Source organism: Aspergillus candidus, assembly GCF_002847045.1.
Source record: "Aspergillus candidus strain CBS 102.13 unplaced genomic scaffold BDW47scaffold_2, whole genome shotgun sequence".
Lineage (NCBI taxonomy): Eukaryota > Fungi > Ascomycota > Eurotiomycetes > Eurotiales > Aspergillaceae > Aspergillus > Aspergillus candidus.
Window position 1 is genome coordinate 450,887 of NW_020194007.1, and position 23,288 is coordinate 474,174.

At 51.2% G+C, this 23,288-nt stretch overlaps 5 protein-coding genes across 5 annotated transcripts; 2 read left to right on the forward strand and 3 right to left on the reverse strand.

The window, feature by feature from the left end:
• Positions 1–779: 779 nt before the first annotated feature.
• BDW47DRAFT_121978 (uncharacterized protein) lies at positions 780–1,780 on the forward strand (the record flags this gene model as incomplete). Its single annotated transcript, XM_024815745.1, has 2 exons — positions 780–1,665; positions 1,761–1,780. 2 exons carry the CDS (start codon positions 780–782, stop codon positions 1,778–1,780), a joined length of 906 nt encoding a protein of 301 aa, XP_024676213.1.
• Positions 1,781–1,956: 176 nt separating this feature from the next.
• Positions 1,957–5,844, forward strand: BDW47DRAFT_131461 (putative SNF2 family helicase). The gene is made up of 11 exons (XM_024817315.1): positions 1,957–2,862; positions 2,979–3,063; positions 3,119–3,206; positions 3,260–3,379; positions 3,435–3,592; positions 3,651–3,750; positions 3,858–3,954; positions 3,997–4,192; positions 4,254–5,176; positions 5,242–5,418; positions 5,492–5,844. The coding sequence occupies exons 1-11, from the start codon at positions 2,209–2,211 to the stop codon at positions 5,753–5,755; spliced, it is 2,862 nt and encodes a 953-aa protein (XP_024676214.1). The 5' UTR covers positions 1,957–2,208; the 3' UTR covers positions 5,756–5,844.
• A 5,699-nt stretch (positions 5,845–11,543) lies between these two features.
• On the reverse strand, positions 11,544–15,036 carry BDW47DRAFT_98039 (uncharacterized protein). Its single transcript, XM_024820556.1, has 3 exons — positions 14,363–15,036; positions 14,149–14,279; positions 11,544–14,072 (listed from the first exon to the last, which is right to left on the reverse strand). Exons 1-3 carry the CDS (start codon positions 14,458–14,460, stop codon positions 11,791–11,793), a joined length of 2,511 nt encoding a protein of 836 aa, XP_024676215.1. The 5' UTR covers positions 14,461–15,036; the 3' UTR covers positions 11,544–11,790.
• Positions 15,037–15,269: 233 nt separating this feature from the next.
• BDW47DRAFT_98040 (NPA1/URB1 family protein) lies at positions 15,270–19,060 on the reverse strand. The gene is made up of 5 exons (XM_024820557.1): positions 18,846–19,060; positions 17,004–18,782; positions 16,164–16,954; positions 15,785–16,111; positions 15,270–15,718 (listed from the first exon to the last, which is right to left on the reverse strand). The coding sequence occupies exons 1-5, from the start codon at positions 18,991–18,993 to the stop codon at positions 15,401–15,403; spliced, it is 3,363 nt and encodes a 1,120-aa protein (XP_024676216.1). The 5' UTR covers positions 18,994–19,060; the 3' UTR covers positions 15,270–15,400.
• A 264-nt stretch (positions 19,061–19,324) lies between these two features.
• On the reverse strand, positions 19,325–23,217 carry BDW47DRAFT_98043 (putative RNA helicase-like splicing factor (HRH1)). The gene has a single exon (XM_024820558.1). The coding sequence runs from the start codon at positions 23,089–23,091 to the stop codon at positions 19,393–19,395; it is 3,699 nt and encodes a 1,232-aa protein (XP_024676217.1). The 5' UTR covers positions 23,092–23,217; the 3' UTR covers positions 19,325–19,392.
• Between the last annotated feature and the right edge of the window lie 71 nt (positions 23,218–23,288).

Below are 23,288 nucleotides of genomic sequence, written 5' to 3' on the forward strand. Positions count from 1 at the left end.
TAGATCCGGTCGTATTCCTACCGCTCTCTCTTGCAAAGCCTTCCTCTCCTTATAGACATCTATACTTATGTCCTTCCGCTATCAGGTCTTTTATCATCTCTTCCGTCCCATCGCCACTACACGATCCTTCATATCGGGCCACGCATGCCTCTAATGAGACTTGACTTCATCTTCCATCTTCCATTTTTACTCTACTCGAAAGATTATGCTTATTGAATGGCATCCTTGTCCGTCTCTTGCTTCATTATATCTTTCTTCACCAATTACTTGGTTCCTCCCATCTCTCCCATATTTTCTTTCGCTCCCATCTTTCTTATCTTTCATTCTCTCTATTCCGACTCTCACTGTGTGCTTCTTTACCTCCATCTGATGACTACCCCCAAACATCAATATCGCCTCACTTAGACCTCACGAAATCCTCACTTCTCCTCTTCGGCATACACATTTCATTCCCCCTTCTTCATCCTCTTTCCTGTCTTGGATCTTTCCTTCTTACATCCATCGTCTTACTTCCCATTTGGATATCTTCTTCGTACATCGATCTTCCCAGATATCTTCTTTTTGGGCCTCTCGTTGCTACATCCCACTTCCTATCTTCCCTACATCCTCATTCCTATCTTACCTTTTGACCTTTTCTTACATTCATTTTGCTATCTTCCCTTTCCACTTTTCCTTCTTACATCCATCTTCATATCTTCCACACCGAGTCTCCATCGATCCCTATCTCACATTACATCCTTTTCCTCTTGACGGCACACCAAGGCCAACCCCGGTCCAGCATGGATCACAGTAGTGAGCCTACCACTGAGACTGCCATGGATCTCAATAAGGAGCCTACTACTGAGCCTAGCATGGATCTCAACAGTGAATCTAGCACTGAGCCTGCCATGGATTTCGATAACGAACCTAGCAACCTGCCCACCATGGATAACGACAGTGAACCTGGCGCTGAATTCGCCATGAATCAGAGCAGTCAACATAGCATCTTGACTGATATGGATCTCAACGGTGAATCAAGCACTGAGGCTGATATGGATCTGGAAAAGGAACCCAGCGCTGAGCCTAGCGTGGACCACAACAATGACCCTAGCACCTTGGCTAGCATAGACCTCAATGGCGGACTTTGCACTGATTCTAAAATGGATCTAATTAAGGAACCTAACACCGAGCCAAGCATAGATCTCAATAAGGACCCCAACATTGAGGCTAGCGTGGATTACAACAGTGAATCTAGCACCTTGAATGGTATGGACCTCATTGATGAATCTAGCACTGAGCCTGCCATGGATGACAGCAACGGACTTAGCACTGAGCCTAGTATGGAGACATGCAACAAACCTACCACCTCGTCCAACAGGGAAGCAGACAAGGAGCCCAACAGCACGACTGAAACAGGGCCCGAGCTGCTTGATATCAAGGACAAGTTTCTGAAACCGCATGCTGCGCCTTCAATCGATAGGAGAGCCAAGCTGGCAGCTGCTCAAAACCAGCTGGCCCAGAACAATAAGCCGATTCCCGCGAAAACAACCCAGATTACCGAGACAGTCAATAACCCTGGCTTTGAGAATACGCCAAGGATGGAAAGCAGTGTGACGACCCCAGAAACAGCGCCATCACCTCAAGCAGTCAAACACGATGAAATGGCAACCACACCAACCATGGAATGTAACGAAATGGCTCCGATGGCAGCCATGTCAAGTCAAGGATGTGGAGCATCTGTCCCATCTGCTGACGAACCCTCGATCACTGAAACTACGCAGCCATCATGTCCGAATGGTGATTATTCTGTTCTTCCTGACCGTACTGAGTTCCCTACTGGCGGAAGCAAATTTCCCACTGCTGGTGATGAGGACGACGATTTATTCGTTCCAACTGATGACATCACAATGAACGATATTGGAGCATTGCAAACCTTCACATATGGCCAACCCTCAGTGATGAATGAGACGGTCAATGAAAATCAAGAATACCCGCCGAAGCCTGCATCAGCCCAGGTCAACAGAGAGCCCGCTGTTTTTCCAGGTGACACCGCTGCCAACGATGATACTCACTGTGAGGACCCTGAGTGGCCAGAAACATTGCTCAATTCTGTCAACGATCAAGACTCATCAGAGTATGTATTTCCCCTTCCATGATTCCTGAACTTATGCTGAGCTTCTGAGATTTGAAAAAACGAAAGCATGGTTTGAAGGCCTTTCGAATCCCACTATGGAAGACAGATTTTGCTATGAGGCGGCGAAAGCGGATGATGATGCTCGCCAAAAAAGGCTTGCAAATAGAAAGGCCCTTGAAGAGCAGCGACTGGTTGACGACGAAGAACTTCCTTTCAACGAGTATGGACTTGGTAACACATCTCGAGGCCAATTGCCAGATACAGAGGATACCGGGCACACGAAAGTCATTAGTACAAAACCCACAACGGCTAGGCGCAAAAGAACCAACAGAATTTCTGAAAGTGAAAAACGCCGAAGCATGCAGGTCGGACTTGATGCCATCTTGGGGCCGGTATTGAACAAGGAAAAGCCCCTAAAACGCAGAAACGCCGGTTCAACCCAGCCAGGTCCCAGCAAAAAGACTAAGAAAAATAAGGGAATAGCTATACGACAGTTTCTTGGGTCCGACTTATTCGAGGACGCACGGGCTAACTCTTTGCTCCCAGGGATTCCAGCATCTAGTACCAAAGACAAAGCCAAGGCTCTTCTTGAATTGATTGCTAATGTCCCGACCGAGGACCGGAAAGAGGCAGTGTCCGACAAGCGGAAGGTATTGGAAGCAACTCGGAAATTTACAAAATCAGCCAGAAGTGATGGGAAAGGAGGCTGGAGGATTCAAGGCTTAAATACAAGTCTTTATCATCATCAGGTTGGAAGCCCCATTGGTTTACTTTGGAGCAAACTAAACAAAATAGCTCTTGGGGGCAGGTTTTATGGTAAGCACCGGCCATCCAAGTTTCTGTATAACTCAACTAACAACTGTAGCGTGACCGAGAAAACTCTACCCATGCTCCATTCGGAGGACTGATGTGCGACTTCATGGGGTTTGGAAAAACGATACAGGCTTTAGGTGAGATATATCAACCAACTAAGATGGTGCAGGGATGTATCTAATCCCAATTTAGCGAATATTATTGATGGCCAACCTTGCGAGCCCAATGATCCCTTGAGAACAACTTTGATCGTTGTCCCATCGCACCTCATGCAGCATTGGTATAACTCTCTAATGATCAGTGTTCTGGAACTGTAATAGCTAATGTTAGCAGGAAAAACCAAATACTCAAACATTGTGACATGGGAGCCATGGGCAAGGTTCTGGTGTACTGCGCTCATTCAAGGATGGAAACGCTCGACCTTATCAAAGACATCCAAAACTTTTCTGTCGTGTAAGCATACGTCCCTGATTTGTTTTGCAAATAGCTTATATTATTCCAACAACAGAATCACAACGTATGATGAGGTCAGACGATCGTATCCTCGTTGCATAAAACCCGAAGCACTCGAAGACGAAGATACAATCAGAGAATGGTGGAGTGAAGCTTACGAAAAGAACACTGGCCCTTTGCATCTGATAAAATTCTTAAGAATCATCCTTGATGGTCTGTGTGACTTCAAACTCCACCCTTCTTGAAAGCCAAAGCTAAATTATGTCTTCAGAGGGACATGTCATCAAGAATCATGCTGCACGGATCTCCATTGCTGTACGTGCCCTAACCGGCAAATTTAAATGGATCTTAAGCGGGACTCCTATACACAAGCAAGTATTAACTTATTCGCTTATATTCTGTTTATACGGGACAAGTGAAAAAAAAAAAAAAAAAATACCTCAATAGTATGAAAAACCAACTGATGGGGGTTCTATAGTCATATCAATGAATTCTACCCGCATTTCGATTTCCTTGGTGTCCCCCAACTTGGAGACTTCGGCAAATTCGTTAAACAATACTGCAGGGCAAGTGCGGTTAGTACCAACGTTTGACATGGATCTAATATTCTATAATAGGACGATGAGGCAGAGCAACGTCTTGTAAACATTCTCCGATCTTTTATGATCAAACGAACTCACCAGAGCAAGCTTTTCTCGCTCCCGGTCATCAAGCTTCCCGATCTCGATGAGGAGGTTGTTGTGGTTACCTTCTGCGAAGCCGAGCGCGCTATCTACGAAAGAATTGTCGATTGGTTTATAAAGAACATGGATGGTCAGAATATCAAAATCCCGCATTCAAATGAATTGACCGTCTAACATGGAATGTACTGCAGATCACGCCGAGGCGGAAGACAGTAAACTGATCCAATCTCGGTGCTTCTTGACCATGGTTTTGGTTTTACGTATGTTCTGCAGTCACATACTGAATACTCAGAAGATAGTCAAGAGATTGCTATCTGGGCCCTTTCTGCAAGAGCTCAGAATAAAACTTTTAAGTGATGAAAACACAGTGGGTCAAGACACGTCAAGGATAATAATCAAGTGGCTTCTAGCCATGAGAAAAGACACGGGATTGCGCGCCTCACAGCAGGAACCTCAACCACCCTCCGAAGATGCCGGTCAGTTAGCGGAAAAAATTCAAGGGGATTCAATGAAGCTTGTTGGACAGTTCCGCCAGCTCATGTGCGAGCTTCACGAGCAAGAAAACTGGGTGGAACGTCTGGAAAGGACTTCCTGCGCCACTTGCGGATTACAGCCGGTAAATACAGTCATTACAGACTGCATGCACTTATACTGCGAGGAATGCTACTATCTTATCAACAATACAAAAGCTTCTACTGAAGGGCGTCCGTGTGCCAAGTGCAACTCGAATATCAAAGAAGCTGCACAGTGTTGCTTCAGTGAGGATATGGCGCTGGACAATCCCTCGTTGTCCCAAGTTATGCCATCGACCAGCAAGAAGCAGCCACGCGAGAACAAAAGAAAAGCGAAGAGGAATTCTAAAAACACCCTGAGAAAGATCGTTACACCTAGGACAGAAGAGAGTGATGAGCCCCAAGGTGAAGACGAAGACACTGATTGGATCATGGCTTCCAACGGAGATATGCCTGGGGCAAAGCTGAGCAAAATACTCGAGATTATCCGTGGTTGGATTGAAAATAATCCAGGCGTCAAAATTGTCGTCTTCACTCAGTTCCTCGATTTTGTCCAGATCCTAGTGGCCTCGTTACGCCGCGAGAACATCCCAAGTGTCTGTGTGAGTGATCTTCCCGTCTAAAGAGATGTATAGGTAGGTAAACAATAATCTTACATGATCGGCAGTTGACTGGAAAGATGCGACCCGAGTACCGCGAAGAAAGCATGAATAAATTCTCTGAAGACTCCAGCATCAGGGTTATGATCGCCAGCCTCAAGGCCGGAGGCATTGGGCTTGACATGACTGCCGCCCACAAGTGCATCCTTGTGAATTTGTGGTGGAACGAGGCTATCCAATATCAGGTATGATGACCGACCTCTTAACAACGGTCCATTCGAGATACTAATTCTGGTTTCGTTCACTTTTCTACTATAGGCGTTTTGCCGTCTCTGGAGAATCGGCCAGAGTAAACCCGTGATGTGTATCAAGATGATCGTGGAAGATACAATCGATGACTACCTGTTGAAGCTTCAGTTGAAGAAGACTGCCGGGATCAACAGCACAATGGATTCCAAAGTCTTAGAGAATCGTGCCACTGTCAAATCGTTGCTCGAGATGTTCGGGGCCACGGTCGAGGAGAATGAGAATGGAGCTTTCATTGTGACTCGCAATCGGAAGTCGCGAAAAGATGCAAAATGATGATGCATCAATCTAATTACATTTGTCGTTGGAATTGCGAAATTGGGCCAATCGCCAAACATGAGGTGCATATTTCTCGGATTGGATTCTCAGCACCACGTCTCTGCCGTTTCACTTCTTGCTTTCCTCCTTTTTTTGCAGTTACTATACCCCTATCTTCTTGATGCCCAGCTATCTTATGCTTCAACTGTCTACTACTTTTCCTTACACCACAAGAGATATACAAGCAAGGTGGTACTTTTTTTATGATGGTGATTGGGGCCAGTCTTTTCTTCACCAGTGAAACCCCATCGATCTTATCTATATGCATTTCCAAATTTCTTATTACTCTTCTAGGATAAGAGAATACAATAGTGCATGCAATTCTCATCAAATTCACTAGCTAAATTCCATACTCGTAAAGAAGATATGATAGTAGAAAGACATGACATACCGGAGGTAGACAGGAACTCTTAATCGACTAGACATCTCCCGCGTACTTGATCTGACCGATAGTCCAGCTTTATTCCCCACCTCAATAGATAGAATAGATAGTCCTGGTACATAAATCTTGACTATATTAGCGATGGTGCCTAAATATGTCTATAAGAAACCCTCTTCCACTAATGTGAAGAGACTCTGCGATTTCAGATCAACCGAGTACAGACTGATTAGTACGATATAAGATTATCACTAAGTAGAGTTGTCCTAGAGTTATTGATAATAATGACCTCAAAAAAAAATTCCAAAATATCACAGAAGTTTTAATGATATAACCAAGAGAACAATGTAGTCATCTAGTCTATAATTTTTAGACAACGGGTTGAGTGAAGACCAATACTTGAATAACACTTAAATATAGTGATTGGCAATCTACGGGAGAGTGTTTCGGATATTGAAGCATCCTCATGTCATGAAACGACTTTTTCAAACAACGCCTGAACAGTGAAATGCCCTGTTCCGCTCACTTGAAGTACTTTAAGTCCTAATCGCTTCGAGGGAACAGTATATCATGACCCAGAATCCATTCCCACAGATCCACTATCAGTATGGTTAATCGGTATATCATCTTTTCTTTGAACTAAGGAGTCCTGCTACACTGCCTGTGTATAGACACTTGAGTACCATTTGTCATATTATCCATTCGTACCTCACATCCTGAGAGTATTAGCACAAGCAACAACCCAGTCGAGAAAATGTTTCACTGTTCCTGGATATTCTGCTGGGATATCAATCATATCAAGCCTAATCAAATACCGATTCAGTATTTTGGTGCAGTAGCCGATATGTCTACGTACACTCGGCTCCCGAGAAAAGATCAAACGACGCCTAGCATAGTTCTTGCAGACAACTTGGACAGGCGAGAGCCTTGAACTTAAACATCTCTTGACGTCGTGTCGATCAACGAGTACATATGTCTCTTTAGACGCTCTCCAAACCCGTCAACAGATACTCAGCTTCGGACCGGTAACAGAAAAGGACCTAGCATCATGCCGTCTGACGAGACTCGACCTTGAAAGTCTATGAGGCTTTACTATCTACGCCGACTGATCTTTTACGAAAGTTATGCTACTTCAGTCAACATCGCACAAAAGCCGGCAAGCTTAGGGCCCACCTTTATAACTTTGCATTCAGAAGGGCGGAATCAGACAACCCTCTGATTAGCAAAGAGTTGCTGGAGATTGTAATACAGAAGTCGGACGCTACAATCGACCATTACGAAAACCCCGACTGGTACAGCCGAGATAGAGGTCTGAGGAACACAAAGTGCCGGGTACAGGACCTGAGCACCGAGATGGCAATCTTGAACAAGATTTCCAAATAAGTGTTGGTGGCCGATACCATTCCGAGGACTAGGCTCATGGCTGCTCTACTCCAACCGTGTCATAATGGCTGAGCAGTTGCTATTAGGCTATGAGTGTCTGGGATGTGAGCCGGGGCTCACATCCCGCACTAATCACTTGGATATTGGATCAAGGAGTCTAATCTTCTAAGCCACCCACTAACCACCGCCTCCATCAAACCGAGAAGTGTGGTTAAAATTGGCATCAAACCCCTGACTTCCATCATTTTTAAATTCGCAATCCACGAGCCCCCAGCCTGACCCATGGGAGGCTTCTCTCAAATCCTCAAAATGCATGCGGAAGTTACTCACGACATCGAAGACAGCTACCCGAGAAAACTCCAGAAAGCCGATGAAAGTGTCTCTCACTCATCAGTCGATGTGAGTACTGCTTAGAACCCTCCAGCCTCGAGCCTAAGCTACGATCATTGTCTCCTTGAAACATCCTTGTACAGAGACAGACAACATCAACTCACTCACAACTACAACGCCCATCTGGGAGCGACGACAGCGATGGATAGATATAAGTACTCAAAGCAGCTTCAGACTGTCTTTTGGAATAAATCCCCATATGAAGCTGCTATCCGGTCTTCTGATGCTTGGCTCCCCAAGGAGAATGGTGACAAGGCCAAAGGACTAAAAAGAAATATGGGACATAGGTGCATCCGACTTTTACACGAAATGTACATCATCCTCCATGACGAGATACGAGAAGACTTCTACACTGGGGGTCCGATACTACATTATCGATCTAGACAAATCAATATCAGCGTCAAAGCCGCGTGTCCCAAGTGGAGACAGAGAACAGAAACATCCCACGGAATCCTTGACACATGGGATACCGATGTGTCTGTGTAAATTTCTGGTTTCTACTCAAAATGTCAATCCTCTAGCATCACTTCCACTGATCACGTTCGCCTGCCGTTGGAACCGCTCGTCTTTCTATAGGCGGTATTCAAAGAGAATGGCCACATCTTGATCACGAAAGTCATGCTGCTTGAGCCTTTGCGTCGTCTGCCATGGGGATTGTTAGTTATCAGGAGTAGTGAAAATTCTCTGGAATGCGACGGTGCTTAAATTTTGCCTTGCTCCGTTTAACTGCTCTGCGTTCTGTTCACGTCTTTTACTGTGAGGACGTGCCTTTATTGCGAAGCATGAGGGGATACTGTGATGCGCACTGGTGCTGATCTTTCCTTCGATTCCCTCCAGGAGCATGAGTCAGGACATACATGTACTCAAGGCAGCCGATGGCCCGGATGCCGAGAGGAAAGACAAGTTTCACGGTCAGGAGTTCATCAAAATGGCATTGGTGGGGTTTATCGATTCGGTGCTGACGTTGACGATATTGTCCTGAGCGCTGATGGGGGTTTTCAACTGGATCAGGATTGAAGAGAAGGGGAATTAGCACTCGGCTACATGAGATACCATGGAATCCTTGGGCTTTGTATTCATATTGAGCTCTAAATCGGTGCGAGAGATGGTTTGGATCTCTATCTGCGCTTCGAATGCTTAGATGTACCCAACATTGACAGAAGTTCATGATTGATTTCAGACACAGAGAACATGATATAAGCATCAGTCCAGCACTCCATGCCTCCATCTCAAACAGTCAATAGCACTGTCCCTCAATTAAGTTACAAACAAGATAGCAAGCCTCAAGTCCCATCAAGATACAAAGCGCAGTGTAGTAGATAGACAGCAACAAGCTTAAAAGAGCCTCACAACCTTAGACCTGTCCAGAATTCCCACCCGCACTCCAAGGATAAACCCGACGTAGACCCCCGCGCGAACGGTGATAATCCCCCGGAACAGCCGTCGAGCTCAGCATCTCCTGTCTGATATCGACTGGGTTGGCACCGTCCGCGATACCACCACCGTCCTCTATGCCAGGAGTAACATCCCCCCTTTCCCTTCCCGCTCTACCCCCGAAAGCAATGATCGTAGAACTTGAACCAGGAGAACGATTCCAACTCGGCTCCCCACCGACGAATCCCCTTACACTGGTACTGATATCAGCATTGGTACTCGTATCACTGCCACTCTCCACAAAGCCATACTCATACCCCGGCCGCTGACCCAGATACCCGTGTGGGTGGTAGGTGTAGTACTGGTGTGGGCGGTGCCTTCTCGTTATTGTCATTCGTCTGCTTGGTGGGCTTGTGAATGGGGTGGTTGCTGAGCCGCGGGGGTAGATGTCGTCTTCGGCGTCGTCGGCTTCGTCATCGGCTTGGCTTTCTTGGTCTTCGTTTTCTCCTTCTCTTTGATGGTGTTGGTGGTGGTGGTGGTGGTGGTGGTGGTGGCGGCGGTGGTCTCCTTCGGTGAGGCTGGTTAGGGTGCTTTGCTGAGAGGGGAGTGTCTCACCTGTGTTGCTGTCTTCTCCTTCATCGTCTTCATTTTCGTTTTCGGTGTTTTCTTTGTCTTCGTCTGTTTGGGAGGAGACATAGGGGTGGATGTAGTGGCTGTTATTGTTGTTACTGGTGGTGTTGTGGCCAGTGGGTGCAGAGCTGTACATAGAGCTGTGTAGGGGTGTAGAGTGATGTATGATGTTGGTCTCGTCGACGTCCATTGTGTCGGGGTCTTCGTAGATTGCGAATTGGGTGATTGCGGAGGGGGGTGGTCTTGACGGTCGAGCTGGCATCCGACCTGGAGTTAGGACTGGGGGCGGAGGTGTAGCTGTCGCTGTGCTGGTAGCTGTAGCTGGAGGTAGAGATGTGATCGTAGTGCGAATCGGTAAGTTCGACAAAGCATCAGAATCGACATCCATCATCGTATCTCCATCTCCATCCACGCCTGCGTCAGATCCAGTCCCGGAACGAGCACCCTGCCCACGTTCCTGGTCTCCAGTAGAGCCCATATACCCAACAGCACCGTGTTGTGCAATAAAAGTAGAAGCACTACCTTCTAAACCTACCCCTAACTCCGAAGGAGAAAGCCGAGGCCTCTTAGGAGGCAGCGAAAGCCAAAATCCTGCGTCGTTGCTGCCGTTGTCATTCTCTTTCTTCCGGCTGAGAGTGGTGTATTCATCTTCGACGAACTGGGCATATTTGCGGACGAGAGGCGATTTGGGGGGTGCGTTGTTAAGAAGGGGGGTTGTTTCTGAGTCTGCTTTGGCTTCTGTTTCTGCGTCTGGTGGGTTCTGAGCTTGGGGCTTTTTGCGCTGTGATGGTTTAGTCTTTATCTTTTTGGCTGGTATGTGTAGACTGAGAGATAGGGGATGTCTTCGGGATGGGCTACATGGGATGGGTAGAACGGAGAGACAGGAGATGTCTCTCAGATGGAGTTCAAATAGACAAAAAAAAGAGAGAAAGAGACTCACATATCTATCCACATCAAGACACAACTCAAAGTCCACGGCATCCATCATGTAAGCTAATCGTATGGGATAGAATAAACACCAATAAGGATAAGAAAGAATGACAGTAAGTAAATCAGCCAAGTATAGCACACGAGATTGACCAGCAGCCTCAGTCAACTAGAGGGACAGCTGGTCCAAATTTATAAGCAAGAGTAGAACTGCTGCGTAGTACTCGGGAGAGTGGCTATCACTGTAGGTTGAGTGATTAGAATGGATGCGAAAGAGGACAGTGGTTGATGGGGTGGGATTTGGAAGCTGGATGGTTCTGGCTTGGTTTGGTTAGAGGGTGATTTGCTTGCTTGAGTGGAAAGCTTTGTAGTTATTGATTCATCAGAGGTTTTGAGGTTAGTGTATGGTGTGTAGTAAGATGGAAGGAGTTGGCAATCTGAGAGTAAAGTATTGAGTGCAATATGTGTCATGCGTGGATGATAGTGAATGTTTATGACACTAGACTCTGATGAAGCAACGTTGACCTACAAGTGGAAATCCTGCTATGTCCACTAGACAGATAGCACAATCATGAAAGTAATATCACAGCGTAACGTGGACGCAAGTCATACTACATCTACCTAGAGAAATCCTCAAGTAATGATTCGATTGATTGAAACTATCCAGCCACTAGTACAGAGTGTTCCTAGATATTATCTGCAGTATATCACCTAGAGTACCGTTGAGATGTCAAGATTCCAATCTCCATTACTTGTCTTTTCTGCCTTTGACAATCTCACCGTTGCATGGACACGGAAGGGACGATACAGAGTCGGACAGACGGACACGAACAATGTCGCAGTGGACACATTGGACGCGTTCTATCTGCCATCTACAGTCTCCTCTTCCCTGTCCCGACACACTGTCGCCTTACCGGAACTGTCCCGGACCCACCATCCCTCCCCGCATGTCAGCGCCACCGAACATCTCAAGCAGGTGTCGGGAGGAGGGAGGAGGCCCCTGGGGACCGGGGGTGCCATCGAACGGTCCCTGGCCACCGTGGCCCATGCCCATCAGGCCTTCCACATTGGGTGGCATGGGTGGGAACCCACCCGGAAGAGGGCCATTCATGTAAGCCGGGGGTGGCATCATGCCCGGGGGCGGGGGGAACCCCGGGGTTCCCGCACCGGCTGCGCCGCGCGGGAAGGGCTGGCGCTCGTTGAGCGGGGGCACACCGCCCGGCATCGGCATCATGTTGGCGATGTAGTTTGGGTTGACCCCCCGCGTCGGAGTGGGGATTCCCGGGGGAGGGCCCAAGGGACCCGGTCCGACACCCTGTTGCGGCGGCGGCATCTGGGGTCCCGCCCATCCGGGGGGCGGCATATGTTCAAACCCGGGCGGCCGCTGGATGCCCATGGCAGGCAGACCTTGACCTTGCGGGGCACGAGATCCACCAGGTGTCATCGGCAAGTGATTGCCTTGAGGGAACGGGATGTCATCAAAGTAGCCCATGGGGGGCGGCGGTCCATTAGCCGGACGGCGTCGAAGCGGCTCCGCCTCCGGTCGCGAGAGCTCGGCAATCGCGGGGTCATCCATGAAGCTGGGTCCCTTGTGCGCCGTCGGGATACCCGGTGGGTGCGGCATGACATCAGCCATGTTCAACAGCCCGGGGGGCGGTCCAGCGGTGGGCGGGGGACCCTGTGCACCGTGACTCGGGGGCCCACCGGGGCTGACGCGGACTTGCTGCATTAACCGCAAGAGATGTTCCCGAGATTGAGGATCTTTGGCCGAAAGATCCGGAGGGAAGAGTGCGTCCTTCAGGGCGGGATCCGGACCCCGCATCGGACCGTCTTGTCGCGGCATGTAGTCGGTCCGGTTCATTTGGTCCCGCGATGGAGACGGAATGGCGGCGTAAGCAGGCTCGGCCGCGACCACTGGAGAGGGTCGGGTGACCTGTGCGTAGTCATTGTGAGGCGTCGCGTTGCGGGATTTGGGCCCGCCTCCACCCAGCCCGCCTCCACCCAGCATTGCCAGGATACGCTGGAAGCCTTCCTGATCCGCGTCCTTAGGGGATTCGTTGACCGGAGACGCCCGGTGTCCCAGCGGGGAAGCGCTCTCTTCCATCGCCGGGCTTCCAGGAGGGGGGCTGAACAACCCAGCAAAGCGAGATGACTTGCCTTTGGGCAGTGCATACGCCGCGGCCGCAGCCGCAGCCGCAGCCGGAACGGGGCCTAGGGCTGGGGCCGGGGCACTGACAGGAGCGGGAGCGGGAGCAGGAGCAGGAGCAGGAGCGGGGGCAGGAGCAGGGGCCATCTCCTTCGTCATAGCCTCTGCGGGCGACGGTGCGGGTGGTTCTTGGGGTTTCCCCTCACTGAGCAATCCGAAGAAGCGCTCCATGGTTGCATCGCCGTGGAACGGCATGCCGCTGCTACTGAAGATCTCCCCGTCCGTGGGCCGTTTCTCCGGCTTCTGCACTGGGGCATTGAGGGGTTCGGCCGCGGACGGTTTCTTCTCCTCAGTATGCACCTGGGCAGATCCGGCCCGCATTTTCTCCTTCCAGCGTTCAAAGTCTTCCTGGGTATGCGCCCGGCGGGGCTCGTCCTTTTCATTTGCCGTCAGCCACTCGGGTTCCTGCTCAAACTTGGCACCGCGAGTCCAATCGCGGTCTGCACCATGCCTGTCGCCCCGGCGCCATTCCCGATGTCGCACCGAGGGCTTCTCCTCGTCCGCGTCAGGACCCTCCTGCTGGTGATGGTGGTGGTTGTTCTTGTCATCGCGGAACCAACTGCCTTCATGTCTAGCCCGTGGGGGCTGGCCGTCTCGACGAGGCAAGAATCGGGGATCCTTCTCTCCGCGCTGGTCATGGTCGCGATGGATATCACGGCCTTCCCACCGATCGAACTCCCCGTTGCGTCTCGGTTTCCGCTCCGGCTCGTCGTGGCCGAAGGTGCGACGGGACCGAGCGTTATTCCAATCTTCTCGCTCCACCCGGCGGCCATTCAGGGTCACCGGTTTCCCGTCGCGGCGATCAAAATCTCGGTCCTCGGCGTTCCTCTCCCTGAGGAACTTGTCTCGAATGTTGAAGCGATCGGTTCTCGATTCGTCGGGATCAAAAACGCGAGACGGACTCTCCGTCGGATCGACCAGCCCCTTACCGGAGATGCGGGAGGCCGAGGCAAACGAGGTCTTGGGTGGTCCCAGGATGATTTCCTCTATCAAACGCACCGCTGATTAGTGAGAGCTCGACCCGATCGTTCAGATCTGCAACAGACACGGTGTCGATTTTACCTGAAGTGGAGCCACGGGGGGTATGACGAGTCTCAAACAGACTCGGTCGTCGAGGAGTGGTATCATTCGGAGACGTCGGATCTCGAGTTACGGTGGACGTTTTTCGTTGCGTTGTCGGGTCGGGCATTGGACTAAAAGTGACAAGCCATCAGCGTCAGAACCGAGCGGGAGACTAAGCCACAAAGCTATTGGCGCAGCAGAACTGATTCCCTACCCCATCCAATCTTCTACCGGCGGTAAGCCAGCCGGTTTGGTAGCCAAGGGCGACGAGCGCAGATGAAGCAACTCATCGATCTGGTATCGTCGCGACATGATTATCTCGGGGGCGACTGTGCAGATGAATCAGGTAGAATCGGTGTAGGTTGAATTCGGGGGAGTCGGGTCACGGAAATCTCATTGGTTGTTTTGGCGGATCCAAGCTCGAAGGGTAGGTTTGGAGAACGGTAAGAAGCTTATCAGGGGGGAGTAGAGTTGGAGAAGGAAGGAAAGAGGAAAGGAAGAAGCCGATCGGCCGAGTTGTTTTGGAGTAGTAGTGAGCTGGCGAGAGGGGAGGGGGGAGTTCAAAGAGGTGAGAAAGCGATGCAGAATAGCAAAGCCCGGCCACACCGGCCCGTGGCAAGCCAAGCGGAGATTCGCTCGATGGGGTCCAGGACTCAATTTTAGGAGAGAGGATGGAAGGAATCGAGAGGGTGATGAGGGGCACGGTGAATCAGTGCAAATTTAGGTTCCAGGGATTTGATCCAAGTAGGATAGGGTAATTGTGATGGAAAGAAGATCAGATGCAGTTGGCGGACTCGAGAAGAGGGGAAGTAAGAGAGGAGAGAGAGCAGGGGATGGAAGGAGATGGAGAGATGAATGGAGGAGAGGGCGAGAGGAAGAGGTGTGAAGGAGAAAGAGGGAGAGAGGTTAGGTTAGGTAGGTCAGTTAGGTCCGTTGGAGTTTGTTCAGTGTGTAATGCCCGTAATGCCAGGCCGAAACTCCACTGCCCAATCAGGCGAACCCGCCATCCACTATTCTTCTCCTATAAAGGTATTGACTTGTCATTTTGGATTTAGAAGATCATTATAGGATGGTGGAGAGCAGTGATAATTATATTATGGTCATTGTAATGGAATATGGAGGAAACAAAGAGTTGACTCTATTGACCAAGCTTCCCTATCTACAACAACCGCGTCACCACCCCCCAAACACAAGTACATCAAAGCCCTTCAAGACCAACCGCTGAAAGAATCACACTCGGTATGGTAAATCTCTAGCCAACAAGGTTCTCAACCACCTGCACCGCAGATCCACCACTCCATTTCGCAACCCGATCTTCGCCCGAGGTGGGACGCAAGGAGTCGGCCATCGCCTTGAAAGTCGGCGTCTCCTTCGCAGGACCAGTCAGGATCTGACCCTGGACCCAGCCGATGATGCCGGCCCGGGTGATCAAGGTCGTGCTCCCGCCCACCTGGGTCGCCCGGTAGATGATGTGCAGGATCTTTCGTCGGGCGGCGAACCCGGTGCCGGGTGACTCGTAGAACGCCAGGATGCGCTCGAAGACGTTCGCGCGACGGTAGATCTCCATGTCCTAGAACAGTCATCAGTGATGGGTTCATACGGGGGTATGACGATGGTTGTGGGGTAGGTAACATACCGCTTCAGTGCGAAGACCCTTCAACAAAAGGTCCAACAGCCAGTTCGTCTCTTCGAAATAGCCATCGTCCAATTCCGGCTCGTGGAGCAAGATCCGGTCGATCCAGTACGAGGGGATCTTCTCCGGCTCCCATGTCGGGGCTTTCTGGAGAAACTGGTTGACCTTTCCGTAGAGCTTGTGCATGGGGTCCGCGAGAACCGCCAGACAGTGGGCGGCACACGCCCCCACAATCCAGGGCACAGGCGACTCCAGTCCGAGTTGCTTCACGGTTTCAACCAACTCACCGCTGAGGAGGAAGGCCGATCTCCACTCGTTATACTTGGATTCCTGATTACTTTGTCAGTTGATTTCTCCGGACGTGCGGGGTGGAAGAGCATACCCTGAGCTTGGTCATGAACCGCGAAACATTGGCAAGAGCCTGTCGTCTGATCTCTTCATATTCAGAGCAGAGACACAGCATCAAATCGCCGACACGACCTTGCTCGATAGAGTCTTCGAGATCCTCTCTATCCCACTTTTGTAACTCATTGTGCGTCTTCCCTTCCGTAGGCAAGGCGCCAAAGACCTCCTCGAGATCTACCCGCGGGGTCTGGTTCGAAGCGGAAGCGGGCTGGGCGGTTGCAGGCGCACTCTTCGCATCATCGGCGTCCTCCTCAGTTCCCTTGAGTGCTTTCTTGAGGGTAGACTTGACTTTCTTATCCTGGGTGGCATCAACCAAGTTGTCTCGAGCGGCTTTCAGCACCTTCGCATCCTCTCCCGCCTGTCTCAGCTTCCCAAGTACTCGAGCGACCCACGCACTCACTGCAGACTCCATCTTCGCATTTCCCGCTTTGACAACAAAAGGCCACTGCTCGGTGATAGCCGACACAAGAGGACTCACGGGTTTCGATGCATCCTGATGCAGATTCCCCAGTAAATCCTGGTAGTGAACGGGCTTCTTGGCCACCCGGCAAGCGCAGTTGTCAAAGAACGCGATCTGGTGTTGCAGGGTCTCGGGATTAGAGGTCTCAAAGCTAGTCAAGATCGCGGGAAATGAGGAAGGGGCCTGCAGGACCGAATTCTCCACCAGAACAGAACGGAGAAGGGCGTCAATATCTTTCAAAGAGTCCCTCGAGGCAGCCTCGGCTAGGACTTTAAGAATAGACGTGAACGCGGAGTATTGAATAGATGCTGCTGTTATTAGCTTCGTTTCGACCACAGTGTATATGCATCCACTCACCAGGAGACTGCCACCAACGCATGGACGCAGACTGCTGGGCAATCTTGAGGATACTCTGCAACTGGCCGAGCAGCATTTCGGAATCGTCTTCTGACAGCTTAGGCTCGTCAAGGCGTTTCAAAATATCAACCAAAAAGAGCGAAGCATCGAACCCTTCTTCAAATGCAGAGTCAGGCACAACTTCATAGAAGCAACAGAGCAGTTCCGCAACAGCCTCCTGCTGCTGCAGGTCCTCCTTCGCCGTTCGCTTATACAGCGTGGCAACGTCCTTAACCGCCGGACACCGATTAGAAAACTCTACAAGCAATTTGTTCGCAGCCTGCGTCCAGAACGATTGACTGATCCCGTGGTCGGCATTGAAGATATCCAAAACCTTGCGCAGCTTCTTGAACGCAATGGTCAGGATCCTCACCGCAAACAGGGTAATAATTTCGGTATTCAAGTTCAAACAGCGAGTCAGGGTCTTCTGCGTGAGTGGGCGGGGCAGGATGCTCTCAATGACCACTGACACCGGAGGAGGCATGGCGGGGATCTTTTCCTTCCACCCACAGTTACTCGGGACGGGCAAGCTGACAGTCGAGAAGAGGAGCGCGGACTCCGCTAGCCAGGAGGGTGTGGGCTTCGGGTCAGAGACGAACATGACCTTTTTCGAGAAAAAGTCCGCCACAAGCTCCGGTGCCGCCTTGAAGATGGTAACGAGGAGCTCGATCTGAAGACTATCGGTATCTGGACGTAGGACTTGGGCGACGTGTGACAAGATACCGTTGCGCACAGGTACATTGTCCCTATACCTATCGACATAGACCGCCGAGTCGAGCCCCAGCTCGATCGATGTATCGTCCTCCGTCGGGAGAGTCTCGGGGTCACTGGTATTCGGATACCAGCCAGTCTCTGGGAGCAAGACGCCGAGACTCGAGTCCTTGCAGACATTCATAAGCAGTCTGTGCACCTCATTTACGATGGAGATACCGGTCGGATTTGGCTCCTCGGATTCCCGGTCATAACCGTAAAGCGTCACAAGTCGCTCCATATTCCATCGGTTGAAAAATCGTGTCCGCGTATTACGAGAGAGCGACGAATCTTGGACGATGTCTCTTTCAATCATGGCGATGATATCTCTCACAATATCCCGGGGGTCCTTCCGGACAAATTCGAGGAACGCTCTGATCACCTTGGTCTGTTCAATGATGTCGGCCTTGGCGCTCGCATGCTGAAACCTCAGATTGGCAAGCACGTAGCGTTGCGCATTGCGCCGCAGCGTAGACTTTCGGCTGTCATCATCATTCTCTTCCAGCTGGGCTTTGTTCGGCGTCAAGAAAACCTCAATCCGCTTGAAAGTGATGTACCGCGAAGAGTAGACCAAACGCGCCACAGCGCCGCCATCAAAGCTGACAATCTCAGTAAGAAGACGCAGACACGGCGAAATCAAATGCTCCTTCGACTTCGTAGCCGTGAGCCCACGGTTAAACAGTCGAAGCTGGTCCTTGTGCAGCAGATGCTTGCACAGCGCCAAGCCGAATTCTCGGAACTCCAACCGGCTGGAAATCGACTTGATGAAAAGCGCCAGAACAGACGGGACGGTCGTCAAAAGACCCTCGTTGTTGCTGGTGTCCGCAAAGCTCCAGGTCTGGATCAGATCCGGGAAGCAGATGGGATCCTCAGCATAGTTGGAGATCTGCGAATCAGTGTAGCCCTTGAGCACGCGGAATTTTTTGGCCTTTTCGTCTTCATCTTCCGTCGCGCCAATCTCATTGAGAAATTCCTTGAATTTTTTGAGACCTGTGGGAATGTGTAAACGTCGTTGAACGACCGCGCAGATTGTAGCGTTATGCTAGTACTCACCTTGCTTGGACTCCGCAACGTTCTGCGAAAAAACCAGAAGCGTGCGCAGTTGCGTATGCGACGTAATGGAGGCGCCGCTGTCGGGCCCTTGGGGGGTATCCAACTTCCGCCTCTTGCTCCGCGGCGACTGGTTGTCAAAATGAGGCATCTTGGTTTGACGGCGATGCTTCGAATTCAACTTGGAGAATTGTCTGAAAGATGAAGGTGAAGCTTGCCATGCGCCGAGTTACCGGCAGAGTTTTGCGGGCGCTGATTGGGCAGTGGTCTGTGACTTCCGCAGTGAATGCCAAGACCGCTTTTATTCATCGGCCAAATCTTCCTTGTATGAGATTGATGGGATTATGTTTAAGAGATACGATGGTTACTTTGAATGTAGTGTTTTATAGAGAATGAGGGCAAGGAGAGATAAAATGATATACTAATTCTATGATTGTTCTTGATACGCCTATAAATTACAGAAAATCCATACCAACTACAACGGCATCCCACATTAGGTATTCCCGCACCCGAAACCAAATACGGGCAATAAGGAGACAAGAAACACAGATCAACCCCATGTTCCTCCACCTCCGCCTCGTCCTTGGCGTCGTTGCGCAGACAGACGCCAGTCATCTTCGTTCGCGAAGCGGTTATGCAATGGCTGGATCCGCTCGGCCTTCTTGCGCTTGGAAAGACGGTCGGTGGGCGCCACTTTGAAGAAGGTAGGAGCGGCCTCGACCAGCCACTTCGGCTCGATCGACGTGGTGCAGTGCATGTATTCCTTCGTCGTGAGGACCAAGGTGTGGTAGATGACATGTTCGGACGGCTTGCCGAATAATGCCGAGCTGGGATGCATGTAGACGGGTGTGCCTTCGACCAGCGTCTTGTATCCTTCCTGGGGGTCCTTGCGCGCTGCGTTTCTGAAGAATCCGGTACACAGCGCTTGGCGCACTTTGGTGCTGTTCCTTCCGCACGAGACGATGCGGTGGTGGTAGCGCTCCATGATACCGAGGAGTTGCTGGCGAACGTCTTGGGCGCGGCGGATCTGGCGCGCCTGGATGAAGTTCTCGAAACACCAGGCGTTGTTGAACTTGGAGTTCTTCCATCCGTTGTAGACGTTGAGCATGGTCAGGTGGTCACCGTGGGGGTCGTGGAATTTCGCCTTCTTCTGGTCTGCCTGCTGTTGCTTCTCCTTGGGACGATAGAACACAGACTGGATGGAAAGCATGGCAACGATACTCAGCATCTCCTCCGAGCAGCCCATGTCCACCGAAGCGATGAGAACCTTGGCAAGAGCCGGCTCCATGGGGAAATCAGCCATCTTGCGACCCAGGCGCGTCAGCAGGCCTTCATCGTCGAGCGCAGATAACGCATACAGTTCCTCCAGGGCAGTAAGCATCGTGTTCGTCGGGGGCGGGTCCATGAAGTCAAAGTGAAGAAGGTCGTTGATCCCCATGGCCTTGAGCATGAGAATGGTGTGGGACAGATTCTGGCGCTGGATTTCGGGGATCGTGGTCGGCAGCATTTCGGATTGGTAGGCTGCCTCTGTATACAGGCGGAAACACTTTCCGGGTCCAGTTCTCCCTGCACGACCAGCTCGTTGCTTGGCCTGTGCCTGGGAGATGGGAGTCACAATCAGGGAGTCCATGCCCAATTTGGGATCGTAGGCGTTTTGTTTCACGAAACCAGGATCAATGACATAATAGATGTTGTCGATTGTAATTGAGGTCTCGGCGATATTGGTGGCGATGACGACTTTCCTCCCGCCAGGCGGAGCTGGATCGAAAATCCTACTCTGCATCTCGCTCGGGAGAGCAGAGTAGACAGGAAGGATAATCAGGTCCGGAACAGTGGAGCCTAATGCCTTCATCCGCTCATAGAGAATCTCGCAGGCTGTATCGATTTCCTCCTGCCCTGTCAAGAAAAGAAGCATGTCGCCTGCAGGTTCTGTCAGATGGATCTGCATGACTGTGATGAGAGCCGCATCCAGGTAATCCGACTCTGGCTCCTTGGAGTACATGATTTCGACAGGGAAGGTTCGTCCAGGAATGGAGAAGATGGGGCACCCGTTGAAATACTCGGAGAACTTTTCGGCATCCAGAGTGGCAGACGTGACGATGAGTCGCAAATCCGGTCTCCGTTTGATAGTCTTCTTCAATAGCCCAAAAAGGACATCGGTAGCGATGGTCCGTTCGTGGGCCTCGTCAAGCATAATCACCGAGTACCTTTTCAGGTCTGGGTCGAGAAGAACTTCACGTTGAAGCATGCCGTCAGTCATGTACTTGATCTTCGTATCGGGGCTTGTGCAATCTTCGAAACGGATTGTGTATCCTACTTCGGCGCCGAGCTCGCAGCCAACTTCTTCGGCCACACGCTTGGCGACAGACATTGCTGCGACACGTCGAGGCTGTGTACACCCGATGATGCCATTGTTTCCATATCCTCCCTCGGCCAGGAATTGGGTCAGCTGGGTGGTTTTACCCGACCCAGTATCTCCGACAACAATCAGCAACTGGTTCTCGCGCACGGCATCGAGGAGCGCCTTGCGGAACTTGTATACTGGCAAGCTCTCGCGCTGCTGCTTGATGGACATCGTGGTCCGCTTTCCGAACGACTGGTTCTTGCCCATCGTGACTCGCTTCCACTCGGGCACTGCCTCGTCGGGCTTAGATTGCTGTGTATTGCGCAGTTCAGAGGCGAACTTCCGGTCCTCGGGTGCGACCATGGGGTCATGCCATTGCGCATTGAGATCGACCTCCGCCGCTCGCTCAGCAGCCTTGTCCTGGGCCTCTTGCTGCCTCAAGTCCCTTCGCTCCTTGGCCAAACTCGTACCGGACATCGCCGATCTGTTCATAGAGCCGTCTGGTGCCTTGACGACACGGATGGGAGACAGCTCCAGAGACATCTTGGTTTGGCCCGCTAAGAACGGCGGTTCTTCGTCTCGGACCTCGATATCGATATCTTCTTCCTCCTCAAATGTACCTTCGCCGGTCAAGGTGGCGTGGTATTCTTCATCAATGTCGGGATAGTCAGCCGCAGAGACGGCGCCAGACGCGATCAGCTGTTTGATCTCCCATCTCTCAGGCGAGGTCATGCGCTTCCGGTTTTTCATAGGCCTCCCGTCCGACTCCTCGACGATGGGAACATCCGAGCTTAAATTTCCATACCGCTCCTTTGCCGAAGAGCCATCAAGGCTTTCCATGTTTGCGCCCGAAGCAAGACGCTTCTGAGGAACCATATCGAGACCCGTCACCTGGTCAACCTCCTTCATGGACAGCCCAATACGCGTCCCCTGTATGCTGACAACCTTGACCTTGACGGGCTGTCCTCGCGAGACGAGATCAGATGGATGGTTCACCCGGGCGCCTTCTTGCATCGCCGACACGTGCACCAGTCCGTCCACCTTGCCCTTCACCCCCGGTAGGTTAACAAAGGCGCCAAAATCCTTCACGCCCGTAACACGTCCATCGTAAATTTTATGAAGTATGGGTTGATCATCCAACTCAACAGGCGGCGGTTTCCGGAAGTAATCGTCGTCTTCGCCTCGGTCTCGTCGTCGTCGTCGCTCGCCATGGCCGTTTCGGTCCCTGCCACTACCCGCCTTCACCGAGCGACCGAACTCATCCACCTCGTCATCTCTCCGGCTCCGATAGCGCGGGCTGTGAGATCTCGATCGGGAGCGGTACTTTCCACGGTGGCTGCGTCCACGGCTCTGGCTCTCGTACTCGGGGCTCCTGCTCCGCTTCCTGCTATCTCGTTCCTCCCTGGTCGTCGTCGTCGCGCGACCATTATCCCCCTTAGCCTTCCCCGCAAGACCTTCCAGCATCGCAAACGTATCATCCATCGCGTCAACCTTGTCGTTGGCGTCGTCGTTGGGCTCACTCCGTAGGTAATCCGATTCCTCCCAGCGTTGCTCCTTATCCGGGACAGCAAGACCCTTAAAGACGCGCGCCTTCTTCTCCAGCGCACCGAGCACATCCATATCATCATTTCCATCCCCAGTGTCGTTCGTCGTCTCAACCTTCCTCGACCTGTACTTGGGGTGCATCGTAAGCACCAGGCGATCGATACTCTCCATCAAGCTCTCCGGAAACTCCGCTCCCATATCCTCCAGCGTCTTCTTGAATTCCGCGAACGAGCCGCATTTCAAATGTTGGTCGATCACGAATTCGGCCAGCGTCTTGTCGTTGACGCCCAAGTGGTTCTGGAGTTCGCTCGTGATTCGCGATACCAGCGAAAAGAGCTCCAGCTCCTGGAGGTCGTCCATGGTGGACGGGTGTGTTGATGATGGAGTTATAAGGAGAAAATCATGAAATAGGGGTATATTATGCGACAACACCACTCGTCTGCGAGAAGCGTGCGCAAATCGTGCTATCGCAAAAGTTGCCTGTGGTCGAATCGCGGTTCTGTCGTCGGGAAAGCTCACTTTACAGGCGCGGAAAATCGTTGTGGCGTGTTCGGGCA

Excerpts from the sequence above, each read along its gene's own strand:
- BDW47DRAFT_98039 (XM_024820556.1), bottom strand. The coding sequence starts at position 14,460 with ATGTCGCGACGATACCAGATCGATGAGTTGCTTCATCTGCGCTCGTCG. Across the intron at positions 14,280-14,362 it reads CCGGTAGAAGATTGGATGGG|TCCAATGCCCGACCCGACAA; the intron begins GTAGGGAATCAG and ends TGTCACTTTTAG. Across the intron at positions 14,073-14,148 it reads CCCCCGTGGCTCCACTTCAG|AGGAAATCATCCTGGGACCA; the intron begins GTAAAATCGACA and ends TGCGTTTGATAG.
- BDW47DRAFT_98043 (XM_024820558.1), bottom strand. The coding sequence starts at position 23,091 with ATGGACGACCTCCAGGAGCTGGAGCTCTTTTCGCTGGTATCGCGAATC.
- BDW47DRAFT_98040 (XM_024820557.1), bottom strand. The coding sequence starts at position 18,993 with ATGCCTCATTTTGACAACCAGTCGCCGCGGAGCAAGAGGCGGAAGTTG. Across the intron at positions 16,955-17,003 it reads GCGTTGGTGGCAGTCTCCTG|CATCTATTCAATACTCCGCG; the intron begins GTGAGTGGATGC and ends TAATAACAGCAG. Across the intron at positions 16,112-16,163 it reads GGTTCATGACCAAGCTCAGG|GAATCCAAGTATAACGAGTG; the intron begins GTATGCTCTTCC and ends CAAAGTAATCAG.
- BDW47DRAFT_131461 (XM_024817315.1), top strand. The coding sequence starts at position 2,209 with ATGGAAGACAGATTTTGCTATGAGGCGGCGAAAGCGGATGATGATGCT. Across the intron at positions 2,863-2,978 it reads CAAGTCTTTATCATCATCAG|CGTGACCGAGAAAACTCTAC; the intron begins GTTGGAAGCCCC and ends TAACAACTGTAG. Across the intron at positions 3,380-3,434 it reads ATCCAAAACTTTTCTGTCGT|AATCACAACGTATGATGAGG; the intron begins GTAAGCATACGT and ends TTCCAACAACAG.